The 19389-nt window shown below is 44.6% G+C and overlaps 1 protein-coding gene across 1 annotated transcript in view; it reads right to left on the bottom strand.

Annotated features, from left to right (window-relative positions):
* LOC147697888 (gem-associated protein 8-like) overlaps positions 1-17011 on the bottom strand; it is a 130418-nt gene extending 113407 nt beyond the window's left edge. The window contains exons 1-2 of the mRNA XM_086934556.1: positions 16874-17011; positions 1386-1422 (exon numbers count right to left, since the gene is read on the bottom strand). Coding sequence (XP_086790682.1) covers positions 1386-1388 — 3 coding nt within the window. The 5' untranslated portion in view covers positions 1389-1422; positions 16874-17011. The remainder of the gene's footprint in view (positions 1-1385; positions 1423-16873) is intronic.
* Positions 17012-19389: the final 2378 nt, after the last annotated feature.

The raw sequence follows: 19389 nt of genomic DNA, 5'->3' as shown, positions 1-19389 counted from the left end.
GGGTTTAGAGTAATGCTGTGTTGTGTTTGTGTGTGTGTAGTGTAGGGTAGTGGGGAGAGGACTCTCTGTTCGTACAAAGAGAGCTTTGTTGATCGACTCTGTAGGCGCTGTGTGACTGGAGAAGAATACAAAATAATATTTTTCAAAGCTCCAGGAGCGCTTGTGGAACCCTCCTCTGTGTATAAATAATATCTCCATCCTCTGCGATCCCAGAACTCTGTAACTACGGTATGAAGCGCTTCACGCCACACGCTTCCTTTTTCTAAGCGTTATGAAAGACGGGTGTCTCTAGTTTGTTGTCCTCATAGCTTCTGTCTGGATCCCCCCCCCAAACAAGGAAGTGTTAATGGTGGAAGTGCTGTAGATCTGGCAGAGCTGCACCTGCAGATCACTGAGACCGGACCTGGAGTGTGGGAAACGGTGACCGTATGCACTGTTGGCGCTGCAGGAAAGTGCCCTCTGTGCACGTGCTCAAAGCTCTCGCCCCTGGCTTTTATCATAGATCTATACGGATTCCCTCCTTATTGGGAATTAATTAAAAAGGTATGCGTATTAAAATAAAGCGGAGAAAGAGCATAGTTTTTTGATTGTCAATGTATTTGCGTAGTAGTAATGGCATGTGAATTATAAAATTGCGAAGTAATGGTTCTTGCGATGTAAAAACATCGCACTAAAGTCATACGTAATTATGGTCTGCTAAGTAACGTCATACATTTGTTTAGAAGTTCTCATTAATATCACCAGAACTTACATGGGCTGACTGACTTAATAGCCAGCCAGGAGGAATATTACACATACTCATGCTGAATTTATATTGTGTGGTCTTATCATATATCTTTTTATATAAAATGTATACCTGTTTCTATAAAAATTCGTGTGGAGTCCATTTGTGGTGTCATCATTGGGTTGCTGTGAGCGTGGTTGCAAACATTTTACACATTTGCCTTGAAGATAAGACTGGCTACTCATGCCAAGCTACCAAGGGGGTGAACGGGGCTATCTCAGGTGTCCTTCCTTTCCCTGACGTGAAAACGCGGGTCCCTATTTGGCCTAAGGTACCTACCTCAGCCAATCCAAAAGTCAACAAGGGATCCCGGGTCTAACAAGCCCTTTAAGCATTGTAATCCAAAGCACTTCATAGGAGGTGAAACGATACAGCAAACAGCCAACAGTATTATGAGTGAGTAAAGCTCCTTGGACGTTAGACAAAGTTCACTGTGTATATTTTAACAAATTGATAACAAGAGACAGCTGCATTTTCGAACCAGGTATAAAGACAAATATATTGAGGAATTGCAGAAAATAAACAGACACAGTTTTTTAAATACTTTTAAAACTGCAGCTTTTCAAGATACAATTTACATAAATGATTTAGATATACTTACCATATTTTACTGCCTCCTTTAGTTATACACCATGCAGCTAGAAACAAAATATAGCACAACGTTAAAAATATTACACTTTGGCAAGATCAGCATTAGTAATTCTTATCTTCATACTACTATCAGTCATGGTCTATGACTTGAATCTTTGGGTTCCATCATATTTTTTCTATTGGAATATTTCAGTCCAGCTACCCAAACTCTTCATATCCCTGAAGTCTGTAATATTCTCTTCTGAAATGCTAATTTGCGACAGTCAGTAGAACAGCTATTTTGTTGGAACGGCCACTAAAGACGAGTCTTCGTTATTTCTCAGTCTTACACTTTTCTGAAAACACTTTCACATTCATGGTCTCTTAATCAGTAGTGCCGCGGAGAAATTTAAAATAACAGTTACTGATTTCATTTACAAAAATTAAATGCGCTTTTCTGTATATTAATTTTTTTAATATAATTTTTCAACAGTTAAATGTCCCAAATTCAAATACACTCCGATGTAAGCCGTGTGAAGCGGCCAAACCTCATTACAGTTAAAGTCTATAGGTTTAGTTATTGTCCAGTTCATACAGAGGCACACACTGGAAGGAGTCTTCACAGAGCACTCAATCAGACCAACCAAATCCCAGTCTTCCATTTTCACACGGAGGCACAGACAGACAGACATACATACATACAAGCACCCACGCACATACCAAAAGACAAAGTGACAGTCAAACTAAGGCGGCTGTGTAAGCGCAGACTCTCTCTGTGACTTTGTGTTATGCCGCCTGTTCGCTCTGGATTGTTTTGTTTTAATAGCGTCATTGAATTGTGCGAGTTGCTTGTGTTTTTACATTGTAGGTGCCCCGTATGTTACCCGAAGGAAGGTGGGCCACTGCGACCCAAGGGCAAGTCAAAGGCCTATACTTGTGATCAGGGCACAGAGCTGTCATGCCAACAGCAGGGAACTACATTTCTCATGAAGTGGGCCTGTGGCCCTTTACCATTTGAGAAAGTGTTATTAATACACAGATGGACAGAATTTTCCATAGGTTGGAGCATGACAGCAGGTTGCTGGAGGCGGAGTAGAGAATTACAGCAGCTGATGTAGCCCGGCCAGGCTTCAAACACGTTAGTGTTGCAAAGAATGAGGTCTTGTATGCGAGATCTCATCGGAACAATATTCATATGTTGCGCGTGCCTGTATCCGCTAACACTGGAAAGATGGAGGAATACGTGGAGCGGCTTCTCCTTACAGTCTTTGGCTTTGAGGCATTATCACACTTCTTGACAGTGGAGAGGGCACAACAATCCTTGGCGGTGTGTCCACCTCCAAGAGCCCTAGCTCATTCCATCATCATACACCTTCTCAATTTTCGAGACAGAGTTACAGCACTGTTGCTGGCCCAGGATAAACATAAGGTGAATTTTGAGGAAACATCATCTTGTTCCAGGATTTCACTAGCACCAGGAGGCAAGATGCAAGTTCACCAATGTTAAACAAAAAATGCTCCAGGCCAATATAAAATACAACGAGCCCATCTAAAGATCATTCATCATGGGAAAGAACACATCATTCATAATCTACAGTAGGCATCATAACTTCTTAATACTCTGCCCCAAGAAGACCAGCACAGCTGCTCACCCTGGGGTCCGAATGGTTCTCAGTCTTTATTGGTGGCCTTGGACTAGGCCCCTGGTTCTCTGGATGGGGTGCTCCAGATTCTGAAATATCACAGCACCAGAGGGAGACTGTTATCCCCTACCCCACAAATATAGCCTCTCCCCTAGAGGTTACTGCTCGACACAGGCAAGCTGGAGCAGCAGGATTATGCTGATTTCTCTGTTCTTGGCCTGCAGCACAGCCTAGATCAGCAGCTGCTAGTCACCCGAGAGACATTATGGCAGAACATAATTTGCTAGATATATGGAATCATAAACATCAACAGTCTCAGGAGGATGCTTTCTACTCAGCGGTGGATAATATGTGGTCGAGTCTGGACTTCTGGCTGATATCATGTGACGTGGGACATGGGTTAACATTTTTTACACTTGACCTGTCCTCTATCTGCTCATTCACCCGTACTTATTTGCTTCTCGAATACGAGATGGACTGCACTAGGAGAAAGCTGGTGTGTGATCCCTGATGAATGGGGCCTTCAATAATGAGTCGTGAACTGCGATTCAGGACTATTTCCATGTGAATATCAGGCTGGTTAATGTCTGGAGTGTGGTGTGTGAGGTCTTCAAAGGCTACGATTAAAGGCGTACGCGTATCTAAAGAAAACAGTACCAGGAAGTCTGGCAGGCACACTTTCTCAGTCTGGAGCCCAACCTGCTGGACCTGGAAAGGGATCGGGAGGATGGGGGTGGATATCCAGTGCGTGAGCAGTTTGAAGTAAACTCACAGAGTTCTCTGAAGAGGGAGAGAGGAAATGTAAATTCCAAGGCAAATATGATCAGGTTAGAGTGTATGGAAAGGGAGACAGACTTGGTAGATCCTTGGCCCTGCTCAATAAATGAGCATGGGGTAAAAATGGTATGCTGGCGGTGGAAGATATATAACTGAGACCCTCCAACAAGACACTCCCAAAATTCTTAATACCTCCTTTAGATACTTGAAAACTTATACACATTATTGGGAATGAGATATTCTCTTCAGAGAGCAGGGTAGGATACTGCGCTCAGCTGACTGAGCAATTCTCAGCACCTCTTTCTTACTTTACCAAGTACCCTAGATGAGATCAAAATTGTCATAGGAGAGCTTTCTACTAACAGGACACCAGGATCAGATGGCTTTCCGTCTGTGTTTTATAAACTAAATGCAGACATTATGACCTCGTACTAGCTGGACTTTACAAGGAGGATAATGTGGCACAATCTTCCCCCATCATTAGCTGAAACAGTTTTGATAACTTTGATCAAGCCTGAGAAACCGACAGACAGACGAGAGTCTTACCATCCTCTGTAGCTGCTGAATTGTAATAGTAAAATATCAGTCAAATTAATTGCCAATCACCTAATGCCTATCATGCCAGATTTGGTTAGACCTGATCAATGAGGTTTTATTCTGTTTTTCTGGATGCCTCAAAAGCCTTGGACTCCCTGGAAGGGGGGGGGGGGGGGATACCTCTCAATGATTCTTCAGAGAACTGACCTGACCCTGTCTTTAGTGGCCTGGATTGAGATGCTTTGTAGCTCTCAATGGCCCGGGTCCGTATCAATGGTGCCTTCTCGTCCGTCATAGTAATATCCCGTGGTACGAGACAGAGGTGCCCTCTCTCTCCACTCCTCTTTGAATCATTAAATCAAACTGCTGACAAACTCTACCAGCTCTACTCAGAGCATGCGTTAAGTTAAACTATTAGACACATATCAATATCATAATGCACTGACGACCTAACACTGGCTCTCAGGAACCATCAGCATGATTTGAGGCAGTATATAAAATGTGAGTCCCTTTCGGGAATCTCCATACACTGGGATGAATGACAGCTATTGCTACTCACCAACAACGTCACACAGGGCAAGCCAGATTAGCCACTGACTTGATATTATGACTCCATTAAAAATATGGGCACCTGGGTCAACAGGCATATGGAAAAAGTCATGAGGGAGAACTATGGGGTGGTCAGCTCCAAAATCACTAACCAAAATGACACGTTGGTTGTTGCCCCCATCATCACTTGTGTCCCAGACAGGCCTTATAAAGATGGTAATACTCCCAAAATTAATATACCTCTGTGTGGACACATCTTCTGCTCATAAATTACTTCCTTCGCACAGTGCGCACCCAACTTATAAGATCAGCTTGGGCAGGTAAATATCCCACCCTTCGAACAGAGTTGTTTCGAGTCTCCTGATCCAGAGCTATACTATCTATTCGCACAGGCACATTTTGCATAGAAGTTAAGAGAAGGATGGTTCAGCGCACATCCAGTTCTAGTCATTGGTTGGCACACCCACACCCCACCATGCACATATAGAAGACCATTAGGGCCTGGAATGCGATTTGGATAAGGGTATTAATGGATATACTATACCCCCCCCCCCCCACTGCTGCCCATAAGCATTTACCGACTGCTTCCTAAAGACATTTCACAATGAATGTCTTGTGGCATCAGACAGTGTAAATTCTATGTATTCTCTCATATCATGCCTCAGACATTTGCAAGGACAGATCATTCATCACATTAACAGATTTCAAGGGGTACATCCCCTACACCCCCTCGGGATGTATTTTTGTATTTCTGTGTACGTGGTTCAAGTAGGTTGATTTTCCCAGCCCTGCCTGCCGAGCCCACTACCTTTTGGGCAATGGGAAAATTACTTTCAGCCACCAATCCTAAGCATCTACTTTCTAATCTGTACCACACAGAAAGGGACCCAAATTGTATGTATTCTCTCTTAATAACGCCTCAGACTTTTAAAAGGAGAACTCCTTCATCACATTAACAGATTTCAAGGGGGGACATCGCCAACACCCCTCTGGATGTATTTTGTATTTCCACCTACATGGCTCAAGTAGGTCAGTTTCACTGGCCTTTCCTGCTGAGCCCAATCCCATTTAGGTACAATATAAGTACATCCAGAGATCCTAGTTTGGTAAAGGAATGTGGGCCTTGTCTGTGGAGTCATGAATAAATGGTCCCCAATACCAAATAAAGGTGGGCCTCGACCTTGCGTGGACACAATGTGGGACAGTGGGTAATGCGTCCAGATTTCCGGCATAAGAGGTGCATGGTCGCTGCGTGTACTGTGCCCTGATTGGCTCCATCACAACCCAAACAACTTCTCATAAGTCCACACCCAGACAACCACTCACCCTACATTCACAGACCCATACCCTTACTCACACACACACACTCCCCCATAGAGGCACTCACACCCCCACTCACTCACTTGTACAGCCACTCACACAACCATCCACTCACTCATAGAACCAGTCACTTACCCGTACAGCCACTCACATAGCCACACACTCACCCATACAGCTAATCAAACACCCACTTATTTACCTACACAGTCACTCACACACCCACTTACTTACCTATACAGCCTTCCAACACAGCCACTCACTAACCCATACAAATATCCACACAACCATGTATATACCCACTTACTCACCTACACAGCCTCCCAACACATCCACTCACCCAAACTTACTCCCAATACAGCCACTCAAACACAACCAACTCACTTAACAAAAAACCCACTCACTCGCCCATACAGCCACTTACCCACCCACTTACCCACCCATAGAACCACTCACACAGGCACACACTCACCCATACAGCCATTGACACACACATGCACTAACCAATACCGCCACTCATTCAGCATCTCACTCACCCATACAGCTACTCACACACTGACTTATACACCTATACCGCCACTAATACACCCATACAAACAAGGATACATACAGTCACACGGCCACTCACTCAATATATGTTAGAAGTAGTATCACTCAGTAGCAGTGCACCTAGTATACAAATGTAACTTTTGTAATAGGTTAGTATATATGTTTAACACCCATAAACTTTTAAAACACTTACACTCACTTGATGATGTCATCAGTGACATCATTTGAGATGACATCAGTGATTTCAGTGATTATTTCAGGAGTGATGCATTGAGGTTGCATAAGGTAAAGTTATAGCTCCGGTAACTATAACTGCTGAATGCCACTGGTTGTATACAAGTGAAATCTGAGCCGAACTAAAACGTCCCTGTAACCTTTGTTTTTTTCAGTGAAAACACTAGGTAGGTATATAGTTAGGTCTGCTTTTCCCCAAAAAGACCACTTTTGATGTGCTAATAACTTTAACCCTGTTTGATGAATCTTCAAAAACCCTTCCCAAAAAAAAGTTCATCGACAACAGCTCCTTCCCAGAACATTTCGGGTGATCCATCAAGTGGGGTGAGAAAAGAGGGGTGTCTCAAAATACAAACCCCCCATGCATTTTCCATTGACTTCTTTAGACAAGGCTACAGGCAAAATTGCTGAACAGAATTACACCAATTTTGTCAGGAAGCTAAATCTTGGTCGCAGATTGTGCTTCATGTGATTTGGTGCAAATCCGCTCAGTTGTTTTTGAGAAATTAAAGAACAAGACTATTGTATATCTAGGCGGTTGGCTTTTTGAAGGCTCTTGTGGGAGCACCAGTTTAAAAATAGAGCGCTCTGAATGGCCCATGGAGCCTTATTTCCTTTGGGTCATCCCGCCCCGCGTGAGTCAGACTGCCTTGGGAGTGAGAGCTCTGATTGGCTGCCAGCAACATGAGAAAAATGTTGCTGGCAGTCATTACAGGACTCCGGATTTAGTCTCCTATCATGAAGTAAAAAAGAATAAAAAAAAAAAAAAAAAAAAGAAGAAGAAGAAATTGAGCGGCCAAGGTAGGGATACCCTGAACCCCCGGCCCGCATGAGGGAGATCCACCCCCACTGGGAGCAACCCAAAAAAATCTAAAGCGGCAAAAAATGCTGCAATGCCGCGAGATCGGAAAAACAATGGCGACAGGGCTGCATTTCGTAACCTCATGCTCTGGGGGAGCCCACCCCCAGGACCGTGTTCATAAAGGGGAGAGGGTCTGCATGCCCCCACCCCATCCTGTCGAGGCACCACAGAGCCCGCCCACAGGCTGAAAATAGTTTACATGGAGAGGGGGCAGTGCCGCCCCCCCCCCCCCTCCAAGCGTACAGAGGCCCTAGGGAGTTTACCCCAGGGCAGAAATTCATTTATATAGGGGTGGGACCATACGGCCCCCATGCACGACCCTCCAGAGGCCCTGCGGAATCCACCCCTGGGGCCAGCTCGCCAGGTATGTCGTGGGGAGCCCATTTCTGAGATTTAGTAGGTTTCCTGCCCGCAGCAGAACCGTCAGGGAAACGCTCTCACTTGGCGGGAGCATTTCTGAATTTCCTGCCAAATGGAAACAAACACCATGTCCGCACCCACTGGTCAAAAGCTTCGAAAATGCTCCCGCCCTCTGGAAGCAGACTTTTGATCTGTTTCCATGCCTGCTGTGATCAAAATGTTTCTACTGCACTGAGGGAGCAGCATTAGTAGCTGCTCCCTGAAGGCCAGAGCAAAGTCGATCCCGCTGCATGCCAGAAACTGGCTGGGGCCTTGGGGCGAACTGGGGCACCCACAGGCCTCAAAAAAATCTACTTGCTTACTCGCAATTGCAAGTACAATTTTAACAGGTTGAGCTATTTCTAGAACCTACTAGTCCCATCTGGCGAGTAAACTTAGGCTAGCAAGGAACAGGTGTTCTTTCATTCAGTAAGTGAATGAGCAATAAAGATGCCATTAAATCTTGTTTTTATCTTGACACACCTGCTGTCTGTTCGAGTAAAGAGGTCAAATGTCAGTTTGTCTTCAAGTAATTGCTGCTTGGAAATTTAGGTTTATTTTTCTCTCTTTTACTAGAGCTAGGGGTTTCTGTCAAGTGAGCTGTCTGAAGATGTCAGTTATTTTTCTCTAACACAACATTTAAATCAATAGTCTGTAAATTAATATTACAAATATATCAGGAATTACAAAAGCAATTTTTGTGTAATTAAGAAGTGTGATGGAAACAAAGAGTTAACTAGGAGCAAATGAAACCAGAACACTTTACTTGGTGATGTGCAAATGACACATATTTGCAGAAACTCTATTTCCAAACATTATTGTTTGTACATTATGAAGTTTTATCAGTAAAGCTGCATGTCAGTGGGAAAGTTTGTGGCCATTTCAAAGTAAAATCTTCTCATTACAAATGACGGTGTGCTACCACTTCATGCTTTAGTTATGTATTTATTCAGCCATATAGTCATCACAATCCTATCTCTGCCAAGATAGTGTTACCTTATAGGGAATAGAAGCCTAAGCCTGTATTCACCCTGGCACTATCCACTAAAGATACCAGGCGTAGGGTGGTTTGGCCCACAGCAAACATGAATAGTATTATGTCACAGGTAATCCCGATCAGTTCTTCACTGGTGTTAGGTTGCAATTGTTTCCCATGCGAGCCGTATCGCATTTTACAAGGGTTTGCAACCCTGCTAAATAAAGTTAAACATCTACTTTCTAAACCTATTTCCCAGTCCTGTAATCGGGTTCACTCCTGGTTTGACAAGGCTTGTAGAGAGGCTAATAATACCCTATGCAGGGCTCTAAAACAAATTCCAGAGACCAGCCTATGATCAGGGAAAGCAGGAAGATGTATAAGCTTTCCACAAAAGAAAGAAAACTAGCATTGAAGGAGGAGAAGTGGGACTTAGTGGTTGGCTCTTGTCTCTCAAAAGATCCTCAGGCCTTTTGGAAGGCTGTACGGTCAGTTCTATCTCCCAGCCTACCAGCCGACAAAGTAACTGTCCACATACCTCCTGAGTCTTGGGTAACTCATTACGCTGGCCTTTACTCCGTTGACTTTGCTGTAAAGGATGCCCCATCATTGTTGAATTTAACCTGCCAAAATCTTGTTTTTTATGAAGGGGAAGTCTGGAAAGCAATTGTCAACAGTAAAGGAAAGAAGGCGCCGACCTAGATGGAATTCCTCTGGATTTGTTTAAGGAAGACCCAGCATTCTGGTCCCCGGTACTTACCACGGTATTTAATTCAGTTTGCAGCTAGGGTGTTCCAAAATCCTGGCATACATCTGTGATAGTGCCTGTTTTCAAAAAAGGTGATGTGCACGATCCCAGATGTTATCGACCAATATCTCTTTTGGACTCCTCGGCCAAAGTAATTGGGAGAGTTGTGCTAGACCTCCTCCTGGACTGGATAAATGCTAACCATATCCTAGTTCCAACCCAGTACGGGTTTAGGAAGGGCCTAGGTACGATCGAACAGTGCCTTAATCTGCACCTCATCCTGGCTAAATATAAATATGCGAAGGGCACCTCTACTCATCTAGCATTTATGGATTTGACCAGCGCTTTCGACTATGTCTCACGCTCTAAGCTGTGGGACATTTTAGTAAACATGGGTGTCAATGCAGGTCTGGTCTCCTTACTGAGGCTTCTCCATCACGATCTTTCTGCCTCAGTAAGGTATGGATGGCGAATACTCAGAACAGTTTAGCATTAAGCGCGGGGTGCGTCAAGGGTGTGTTCTCGCCCCAATCTTATTTTTCCTTTATATTAACGATTTGGAGAAAACTCTAGTTACGGCTGGGGCTGACGTGCCACAAGTTGAGAAAAAAGCTGTGCCAGCACTTCTTTATGCGGATGACGCAGTCCTTATGGCAAGGACTGCGATCTGCCTAAAAAAACGAATTTCCAGCTATGCCAACTGTATGAAGGACTTTGGGCCGGAGCCAAACTATAAGAAAACTTTCGTCATGATTTGTGGCCCCACAAATACTAAGTCCTGTAGCCTGAATATAGAGGTTAAAAAGCTGGAAAGGGTTAGTTCCTTCTCGTACTGTGGCCTGGATTTTGAATAAAGCTGTACATGGCATACCTGCATAAATAATAGAATAATAAGATTCACACGTGCAGTTGGCACTACTTATTCACTTGCTATGTCCATAGGCAAAAAACCCATAGCCCCAATTTCAGAGATTTGCAAATGTATTCCGATTTTAACATATGGTATGTGGATCTGTGGTTGCAGTGACGTTTTTGCTATGCAGCTGGAGGAGAATAGATTTTGCCCTAGAGCTTTAGGAGTGCCCCCTTCCTCGCCGCATTTTCCTCTCCATTTGAAGCTATGTCTCGAGTATGTCCAAGATACCATAAATGCTGCACCTCTAGCTACCTGGTGTTCTATCTGGACAAATGAAGAGGCTGTTTTTAATCTGGCAATTATTAGAGACTGTTTAAGCTGTACTCGTGGTCTTTGTATCCCCTGGCTCCAATACATTAAAACCGGCCGTAGGGAACTTGGTTACTCTTCTTTGTTTGAGCATCCAGATCTAATTGGCAAAGGGGATCGACAGAGGGTTTTGGTGGGCTTTCGAAAACAAAGAATCGTCTAGGGAACTGTCCGAAGAAGCCAAACCCACTGTCAGGAATTATTGCCTTATACAAGTACCTCACTATAGTGCCCCGTATTTACTATATGTAAATAATGTGCACGAAAGGAATTTATTGACTAGATTCAGAATGGGGTTGTTTCGGTGGTTGGTATGCTTTCCTTTGGGTCAGTATTCTTCGGAATCTATTACTATCTGCCCTTGTGATAACCATTCGAGTCAAACCATTTTACATTTTGTCTTTTTTTGTCAGTTTTATCTTCATTTACCAGGACATTTTTAATACCTCTTTTGCACAGACACAAATTTTCCAAGTGCAAAGCGGTTTGGTATTTTCTGCAGCAACTCAATAACCATGTTTTCTTTGCTGTTGGGAGCTTCCTGAAGTGTATTTTAGCAAAGAGAAGAAGCATGCTGTTTTAATTCCAATTCCAATGCACTTGAAACTAGTTTATGGGCCACAGGCATTACAAACAGGTTGAGTATATTATTTTGGAAACTAGACATGCAGGTCAAGTAAAATTTCTATGATTTTTTTGATGCCTGTCCCACTTCATAAGTTTCAGGGCTCCAGAGGATGGGGCCGCCGGGGCCGGGGTCTGCGTGCCATCCTTCCTCGAAATCTACCCGAGGGGGGGGGGGGGGGGGGGGGGGGTGCCCCTTTACCCCCCCCCTCAAAAAATAAAAATCACCCAAGGTTCCAGAAGATGGAGTTCCTGGGTCTGAAACCGGCCCGGGGGGAGGGAGGGGTGGGGGGGGGGGGGTATGGGATGGGCGGCTTGGTCACGCCCGCCTCTCCCGGAAAATCAAACGGGCCCAGGGGATGGGGTCGCCTTCCTTTAAAAAAATTAAAAATACACAGCCTGTGGTGGATGGAGTCTCCAGGGCCAGAAGAGGCTCGGGGAAACAGCACAATACCCTCTCCTTTTGTTTTTAGATCCATGTACGGCCATGCAGGATTGGGTCCCAGGGACTAAACAGAGGCTTGGGGAAAGGGGGCTGAACAGCCCTCAGCCCTTTATTAAATGAATGGCTCCAGGGGATGGGGTATGTAACGTCACGGTGAGGGGGCCCGCATGAACCCCCGCCCCAATATTTTTAGCAGTGGCCCTGGGGGATGGGGCCTAAGAAGCCTTGCGGAGGGAGCCGTGCAGTCCACTTTCCCTTTATTTAAAAAGTGGCCCCTGGGGATGGGTCCTAGGACCTATAACAGCTCAGGGAAAGGGGGACACGCGGCGCCTCCCCCATTTATTTTTAGAAATGGCCCTGGGGATTGGGGTCCCCAGGGCCTAACAAGGCTTGGGGAGGGGGCCATATAGCCCCCTACCCTTTAACTAAGAACAAACAGGGATGGGGTCCCCATGGCCTTACAAGGTTCGGGGGGGAGGGGAACCCACATCTTCCCCTCCTCTTTTAACATCTATGTACGGCCCGGGGAATGGGATCCCCACGGGCTAAAGAGGCTAGGGGTTGGACCTATCTTTTTCTTCACAAAGTTTAAGCTATACTGAACAGTCACACTGCTGTACAAAATGGCTCAAAGACATTGGCTGTTTCTAATTTGCTTTGGGATGGTTATTGTTTTGCATTTTGTCTTAACTACTGTTTTGGTACTACATCAATACTTTATATATTGCCTTAAATTACGCCGGTCTGCTATTTGCCATTGCTATCAAGGGGCAGAGCTCAAGTTTATTTAGTAAGTAACCCTGACATGGGTGGTGATTAAATCATGAGGAGGGTAGTCACCCAAATAAATCAATAATTCAATTTCTTGCACAATAAACTAAAATGTCACGCACATGTACACCGAAAATATGGAAAGGTCACATGTAGCAAACAAGAAACCTAGCAGCTATGTGAGAAGAAACTTACATTAGAATATTGCTTAAACGTGTAGCATATTGCACTACACAAACATATACTAATGTTAAGAAAAACATTTTGAATTTTAAAAAGTTTTTTTGTATTTACACTGCGTTTGTTACAACATGTCCACGTCACTGTCTTCAACCTCTCAGACAACACAGCCTCAAAAAGCGCCTCACTCTTCAACCACATCAATACACTTATCATGATACAGCACATCACAAAACGAACACTCCAAAGGTCACATCCTCAAACCATACCCCCAGAGTGGACCAACTACTTTGCCATCTTTATCTTCATACTTAGCCTCCTATCAACTAACCAAGGCAAATAGAAAAGAGAAGACAAAACTCCCAGGTCCTTTACAGACTTCTCCTTAGCAAACCGAATACTTGAACTCCTCTCTCACCATCAAATCCATGTCAGACATCACTTTTCTAAACAACTTCAACAGTTTTAGAAAGCTATGTTACTGTCCACATCCCAATTACAACAAGCTTGTGCAAGTGAAAGCCTGGTACTCTAAAGAGCTTGCTGACAATAAAGAAAATGGAAAAAACAGAGCTCCCGAGGACCTCTTGAAACCAAATCCCTCCACTCAACAAGCAGACAGCTCATAACATCAGCCGAGGCAAAGCACTATACAAACACCTTCACTGAATCCAACAAAGGGAGCACTACATCAACCCCTGCTGGACTTAACGGTTCCTCATTCCATAGGAAAATGCAATTCCAGCAACCTTCTTCAGTGAAAAAATAAGGGTGAAATGATAGCACATCAGAGACACCAAGCCTATTTGAATTTGTACACTCACCACTTTCCAGAAAAGTTCAGTCTTCAAAGCCCCAACTCTCCCAGATCTCACCAGCATACTCAACTCCATCAAAGTCACTTTTTATGAAGATGACTTATTATCTTTCTTTATTAAAGCTCTCTCTGGAGATGCTCTCTTACGCCTACTTACTATTATCAATGCCTCCCACAATCAAGACATTTTCTCGGAAGACAGGCCAGATCCTCCCTGTCTTAAAGAAACCTACATTACACCCAGAGGACCTCTCCAGCTATCGGACCATAACTTGTCTACAGACAAAATCACTGAAAAAGAAGTCTATGTTCAACTACAACACTACATCAATGCTAACCATCTCCAGTAGGACTACCAGTCTGGGTTCAGATCACACGGCAGCACAGAAACGGCTACCATACACATCATAGACTATGCTCTCTTGACCACAGATGAAGATTACCTCTGCCTCTTGATATTGCTAGACCTCTCAGCTGCTTTAGATACAGTCGACCACCCCACTTTCGTATCCAGCATGGTGCCTCAAATGAGATTCACCAGCATTGCCCTTCACTGGTTCTCCTCCTACCTACCCAACCTTGCTAACATAGGCACATCCAGGTCACAACAAATTCCTTTCACTTGTGGAGTCTCCTAGGGTTCCATACTGTCTTCTGTCACATACAAATTATACATGGAGCCTGTTGGTGCTGTACTCACAGATAACGAAAACAAGATTCACCAATATGCCAATGGTACACAGCTCTACATGAAAGTCTACTCTCCTTCAGAACACCTCAAACTGTGCTTCCACACCACTCAGACCTAGACCCTTAGCTCAGTCCAACCAAGACATAATTCCTATTATATAAAAGTTAGCAAGTACAAACTTGTCTCCATGACATGAACTGTGATGCCTTTAAATTCCAAATTCCCCAAAAATTGCAAATCACATGGATTCACCTTAGACACCAACCTCACTCTGGAACAACACGTTGCCAAAAAAACAAAGACGGTTTAAGGACAGATGTATCAACATTGCATTTGGTGATTCTATAATTGCGAATTTTACCGATTCGCTATTATAAAATTGCAAAATGCAATGTATGTAGGTTTCTCAAAAGAAATGGGGATTCCTACATATTCCTTAATAGCGAATCGCAAATTGCAATCCGCTATTATGGAATGCCTTCCCATTCATTCCTAGGCCCATAGAAATGAATAGGAAGGCATTCGCAATGCGCAATTACCAAATTGGTAATCACAAATTGAGAATGCAATTTCAAGGGTGATAGGGGGCCAAAAGGCCACCCTGATGTCATGTGTGCACACGTGGGGCACACACATCCCCTTTGGTCATGTGTATGCCCCACATGGCACTTGGAAAAATGCAAATTTGTGGATTTTTCTAAAGATTGCAAATTACCACCAACTTGAAGTTGGTGATAGTTTGCGATTTCTTAATGCAAAGTTGCATTCTGAGAATGCGGTACAAAAGGGGGTGGTGATGGACGGAGCATCTGAATCAATCAAACACTCACACCCAGTCAAACGATCTGGGCTTAATCCATCACGTTCTTTAGCCCACTCTGCCACCCCAGTTCAGACATGGCTATACGCAAGGCACAGGGTCAGACTGATTTGCATATTGCAGATGCTCCGTCCATCACCACCCCCCTTTTGTACCGCTTTTGGCCGCCATAAGTGTGGCAGGGTATGATCAGACGTGAGTCCCTTGCTCACTTTGCCACTGGATTCAAGCAAGCCGGGCTGAAGACGGCTGGAATGCCAGAAACCGGTCCGCGGAAGCTTGTTTCCGGTCCAGGGAAGACATGGCTTGGCAGTTCGGGCTGGACTGTTCCCATGAGGCACAGGGTCAGACTGATTTGCATATGGCCATGTCTGAACTGGGGTGGCAGAGTGGGCTAAAGAACGGTGATGGATTAAACCCAGATCTTTTGACTGGGTGTGAGTGTTTGATTGATTCAGATGCTCCGTCCATCACCACCCCCTTTTGTACCACATTCTGAGAATGCTTCTTGCATTGCATTTAGGGAAGCACAAATTGTGATTTCCTAACTGCCTTCACAGAATAGGTAATCGTAATTTTTGCCGATTACCTATTTTGCGAATGCCTTTTGGGATGACACATCCCAAATGGCTTTTTACTGTTGGCAAACGGGCGATTCTGCGAATCGCGCCATTTGGGACCGGTAAAAGCCTTGATATATCTGGCCCTTAGTATCATATCTCTGTTCTAAATAAAGCCAAAACGTATCTTCCAGAAAGCGACTACAGAACTGCTTTTCAAGCCCTCGTACTTTTGCATCTGGGTGGTGGTACTGCCCTACTCCATTGCGTACCATTGGCCAAGCACTGGCACCCCACAAGTTGCAGCACGCCTCATCAAAGGCTGAAGTGATATGATCATGTCAGCCAATCCTGATGAAACCCAAATTGCTCACTTTGCAGGACCACACCATCTTCAAAACCACCTGCATCATTTACAAAGTCCTCATGACCAGGACCCTCGCTTATTTTAGACTAGTTCACTCGGCACGCAGGACACAGACTGCAGATTAAGAAGTGTAATAAAGAAAAGAAAATAGACATCAGACCTTTTCCATGCATGCACCCAGGAACTATACCAAAGGAAGCTACGAAAAGAAAATCCAGTAATAATTAACAGATTATGAATAAAATACGGTAAGCAAGAGAAGGAAGGAAGAAAGATAGACGGGAACCATAGAATAGATGACTGCGTAGCAAAATATTACCGCCAGCACAGGACGAAAAGCGTTTGCCATCAAAATGTATTACCAACCATCACTGCACAAAACAAGATTGGAACCGCTGCTTCCTGTAAAGGAAATCAAGCCGTCTTACCTCTGCTTTTGAGTTCAGCCGAGTATAAGGTAAATCAAATCTGTAAACAGCACAAGCTCATTTTACGACTATTGAGTCGATAGAACAGGCACCACACTACAATGCCGGGTGGCTATACTTTCCACAAAGCATGTGATTGGCTAAAAGATAGAAAGCACCCGCCCAATAAGGAAGTGATTATCCTCCGAGCTCCGGAAATTACCGCTCCAGCCACTCTATGGTCGTCAATATGCGTATTTAAGATTTCAATTAGAGGATAAATATTTTTGATACTCTAGCACGTGCACCTCTATCGCTATGTTTTAGCTTTTACTACTGTAGACAGACGTAAATTAATCTCGAAACAGGGAACCCCTTGGCTGCAGTGCACCAGATGGAAGCGCTCAGCAGCGCTTTTGGTGCGTGCATTTGGCCACAGATTCCATTTTTTGTTGCTCGACGCCTGCAGAGGCCGGAGGGGGGTGGGGGGAGTGGTGTGGGATGTGGGGGGTGGGGGGGGGGGGGGGGGAGTATGTGGCGTAATGGCCAGAGCCGCCGCCAGAGCGGACCAGGTTCGAGTCTCGGCGTTGGAACAACATCCTGTGATTCTGAGCAAATAACTTTATCTCCGAGTACCTACAAAAAATTAAGGTCACCTTGTGTAATATAACTGGTGCTCGTGCATTTTATTTATTTAATGCAGTTTCATATAGCACGACCTTTACCCAAAGGTGTAAGAGCGCTTTACCAAAGAACCAGGTAAGTACCGTTGGGTACACAACATACACTAAGCACGCAAACAAGTTTCATATATATTGTCACAAAGGTACACAAGAAAGACTGAGCATGCTAACAAGTTTCATATATGCAGTTCCAAATCTAACTATTTGCATATTTATATATATTTTATTTTAGCAGATTTATATAGCCCTTACTCAACCCGAAGGTATTGGAGCACTTTACATGAGCACCAGTTACATTACATTAGGTCGAGCCTCAGGCATTGCTTTAGCAATGCATGTTGGCAAGATATTTAGTAAGGGGCACCAGAAAATGCTGCCAAAGACCTTTGGAATGCGGTTTATGGCCAGTGCATGTGAGGCATTCAAGCGCGAAGCTGGCATCTGGCATCGGAATTGAAAGAAGCAGGCTGCTTTCGCCAGCGCGCGCTCAACCTCACTTCCTGCTCCCCCTCTTACAGCAAATAACTTTCGTTATCGCTCACACCCCATATGCTTGTTCCCTCCCACCCTTCCTTTGATGTCCGCTTTTCTTGTATTAATTCATTCCTCTGAAGGCATGACACAATGCCATTCCTGATCTCACAATTTGCACTCGTGTAGCTGAAGTTGATCCCAAAACTTGCCCTTTCACGTCAAAACCGTTTCTTCTCCCCTTTCCACAAGCGAGGGATCATCCCAGGTAGGAGGGGCCAGAGGGAGAAAGAGAACCGAAACGCCTCATTCTTTTCTCGAACCCTCACTCGCTCACCTCTGCCTGCATTGCTCGGGTTTGCCTCTTGTCTTTTGTCTAGATCATTTCCATTTGCCTCTTTGCAAAGCTGGTTCTGTCTCTTTTTTGCTTTCCTTTCCACACGTCTCTTTTCAGGCACGCTTAGCGCTTAAATAAAGATAACAGGAACACGCTGTTACTGTGAACAGGGCTTGAATCAATCAATCACGGACAACTCGCAGTCTTTTTGCTTTTCCGCCTCCTCTAGTTAAGAAATGCACAATTTGGCTCGATGTACTAATGTTCTTTCGGGAGTGCATTGTGCACGCGCTCTGCCGCTCTCCGCCCACAGCCTCTCAGGCTGCCCTGAGTCTATAGTTACAGCTGATTGAATTGTTTGGGAAGCGCGGCTGATTACACAGCACTTCTGTGAGGAGGGGAGTGCTTGGAAGCTTCCAGCCGTGCACATACTGTACTTTGGAGCCGATGCCATGCAAAACAAACAGCTCAGTGGCGACCGCTTGCTGCCTCCTCCTATCCTGGTCCTCGCGCTTGTTCTTTTTTTTTATTCCTTATTTTTCTTTGTCTCTTCCGAATCCCCAACACTCTGAGGCTCGAACTCTCGTCTCCAGCTCCCGAGTCCGACTGCCGCCTCCTTATGTAAAGCCGCATTGTTGGCCCCTCATACACTCAAACAGATCAAAGAAAGACAGCTCCAGTAACATCTGCTTCCTTTCCGTGCTCTCTGATGCATTTCTTCTCACTGACAGAGCATTGGGTTTCATGCGAATGAGGAGGCTACAACCATAACTGGCAGCGGGCTGTGCTCTCACCCACTTGCATTGTGACTAAAGCTTAGTTGCTCTTCATCTTTCGCTTTGTTTTGAACATTTTCTCTCAGTAAACTTCGCCTCCTTTTGTTCAAAGTTGAACAGAGGCCATTACTTTGCTTCCGAGCACCTGAAACAAAGCACTGCCTGCATCAAAGGTGTGGTTTGCACCCCCTTTGCGCCTGACTGAACTTTGTTTACTGCTGTCATGAAGGGCTTACTTGTTTCACAGCTGTAAGTCCTAGTACATGTATG

This window comes from Lissotriton vulgaris, chromosome 8 (assembly GCF_964263255.1).
Source record: "Lissotriton vulgaris chromosome 8, aLisVul1.2, whole genome shotgun sequence".
Lineage (NCBI taxonomy): Eukaryota > Metazoa > Chordata > Amphibia > Caudata > Salamandridae > Lissotriton > Lissotriton vulgaris.
This window is presented reverse-complemented; position numbering and strand designations above follow the sequence as displayed.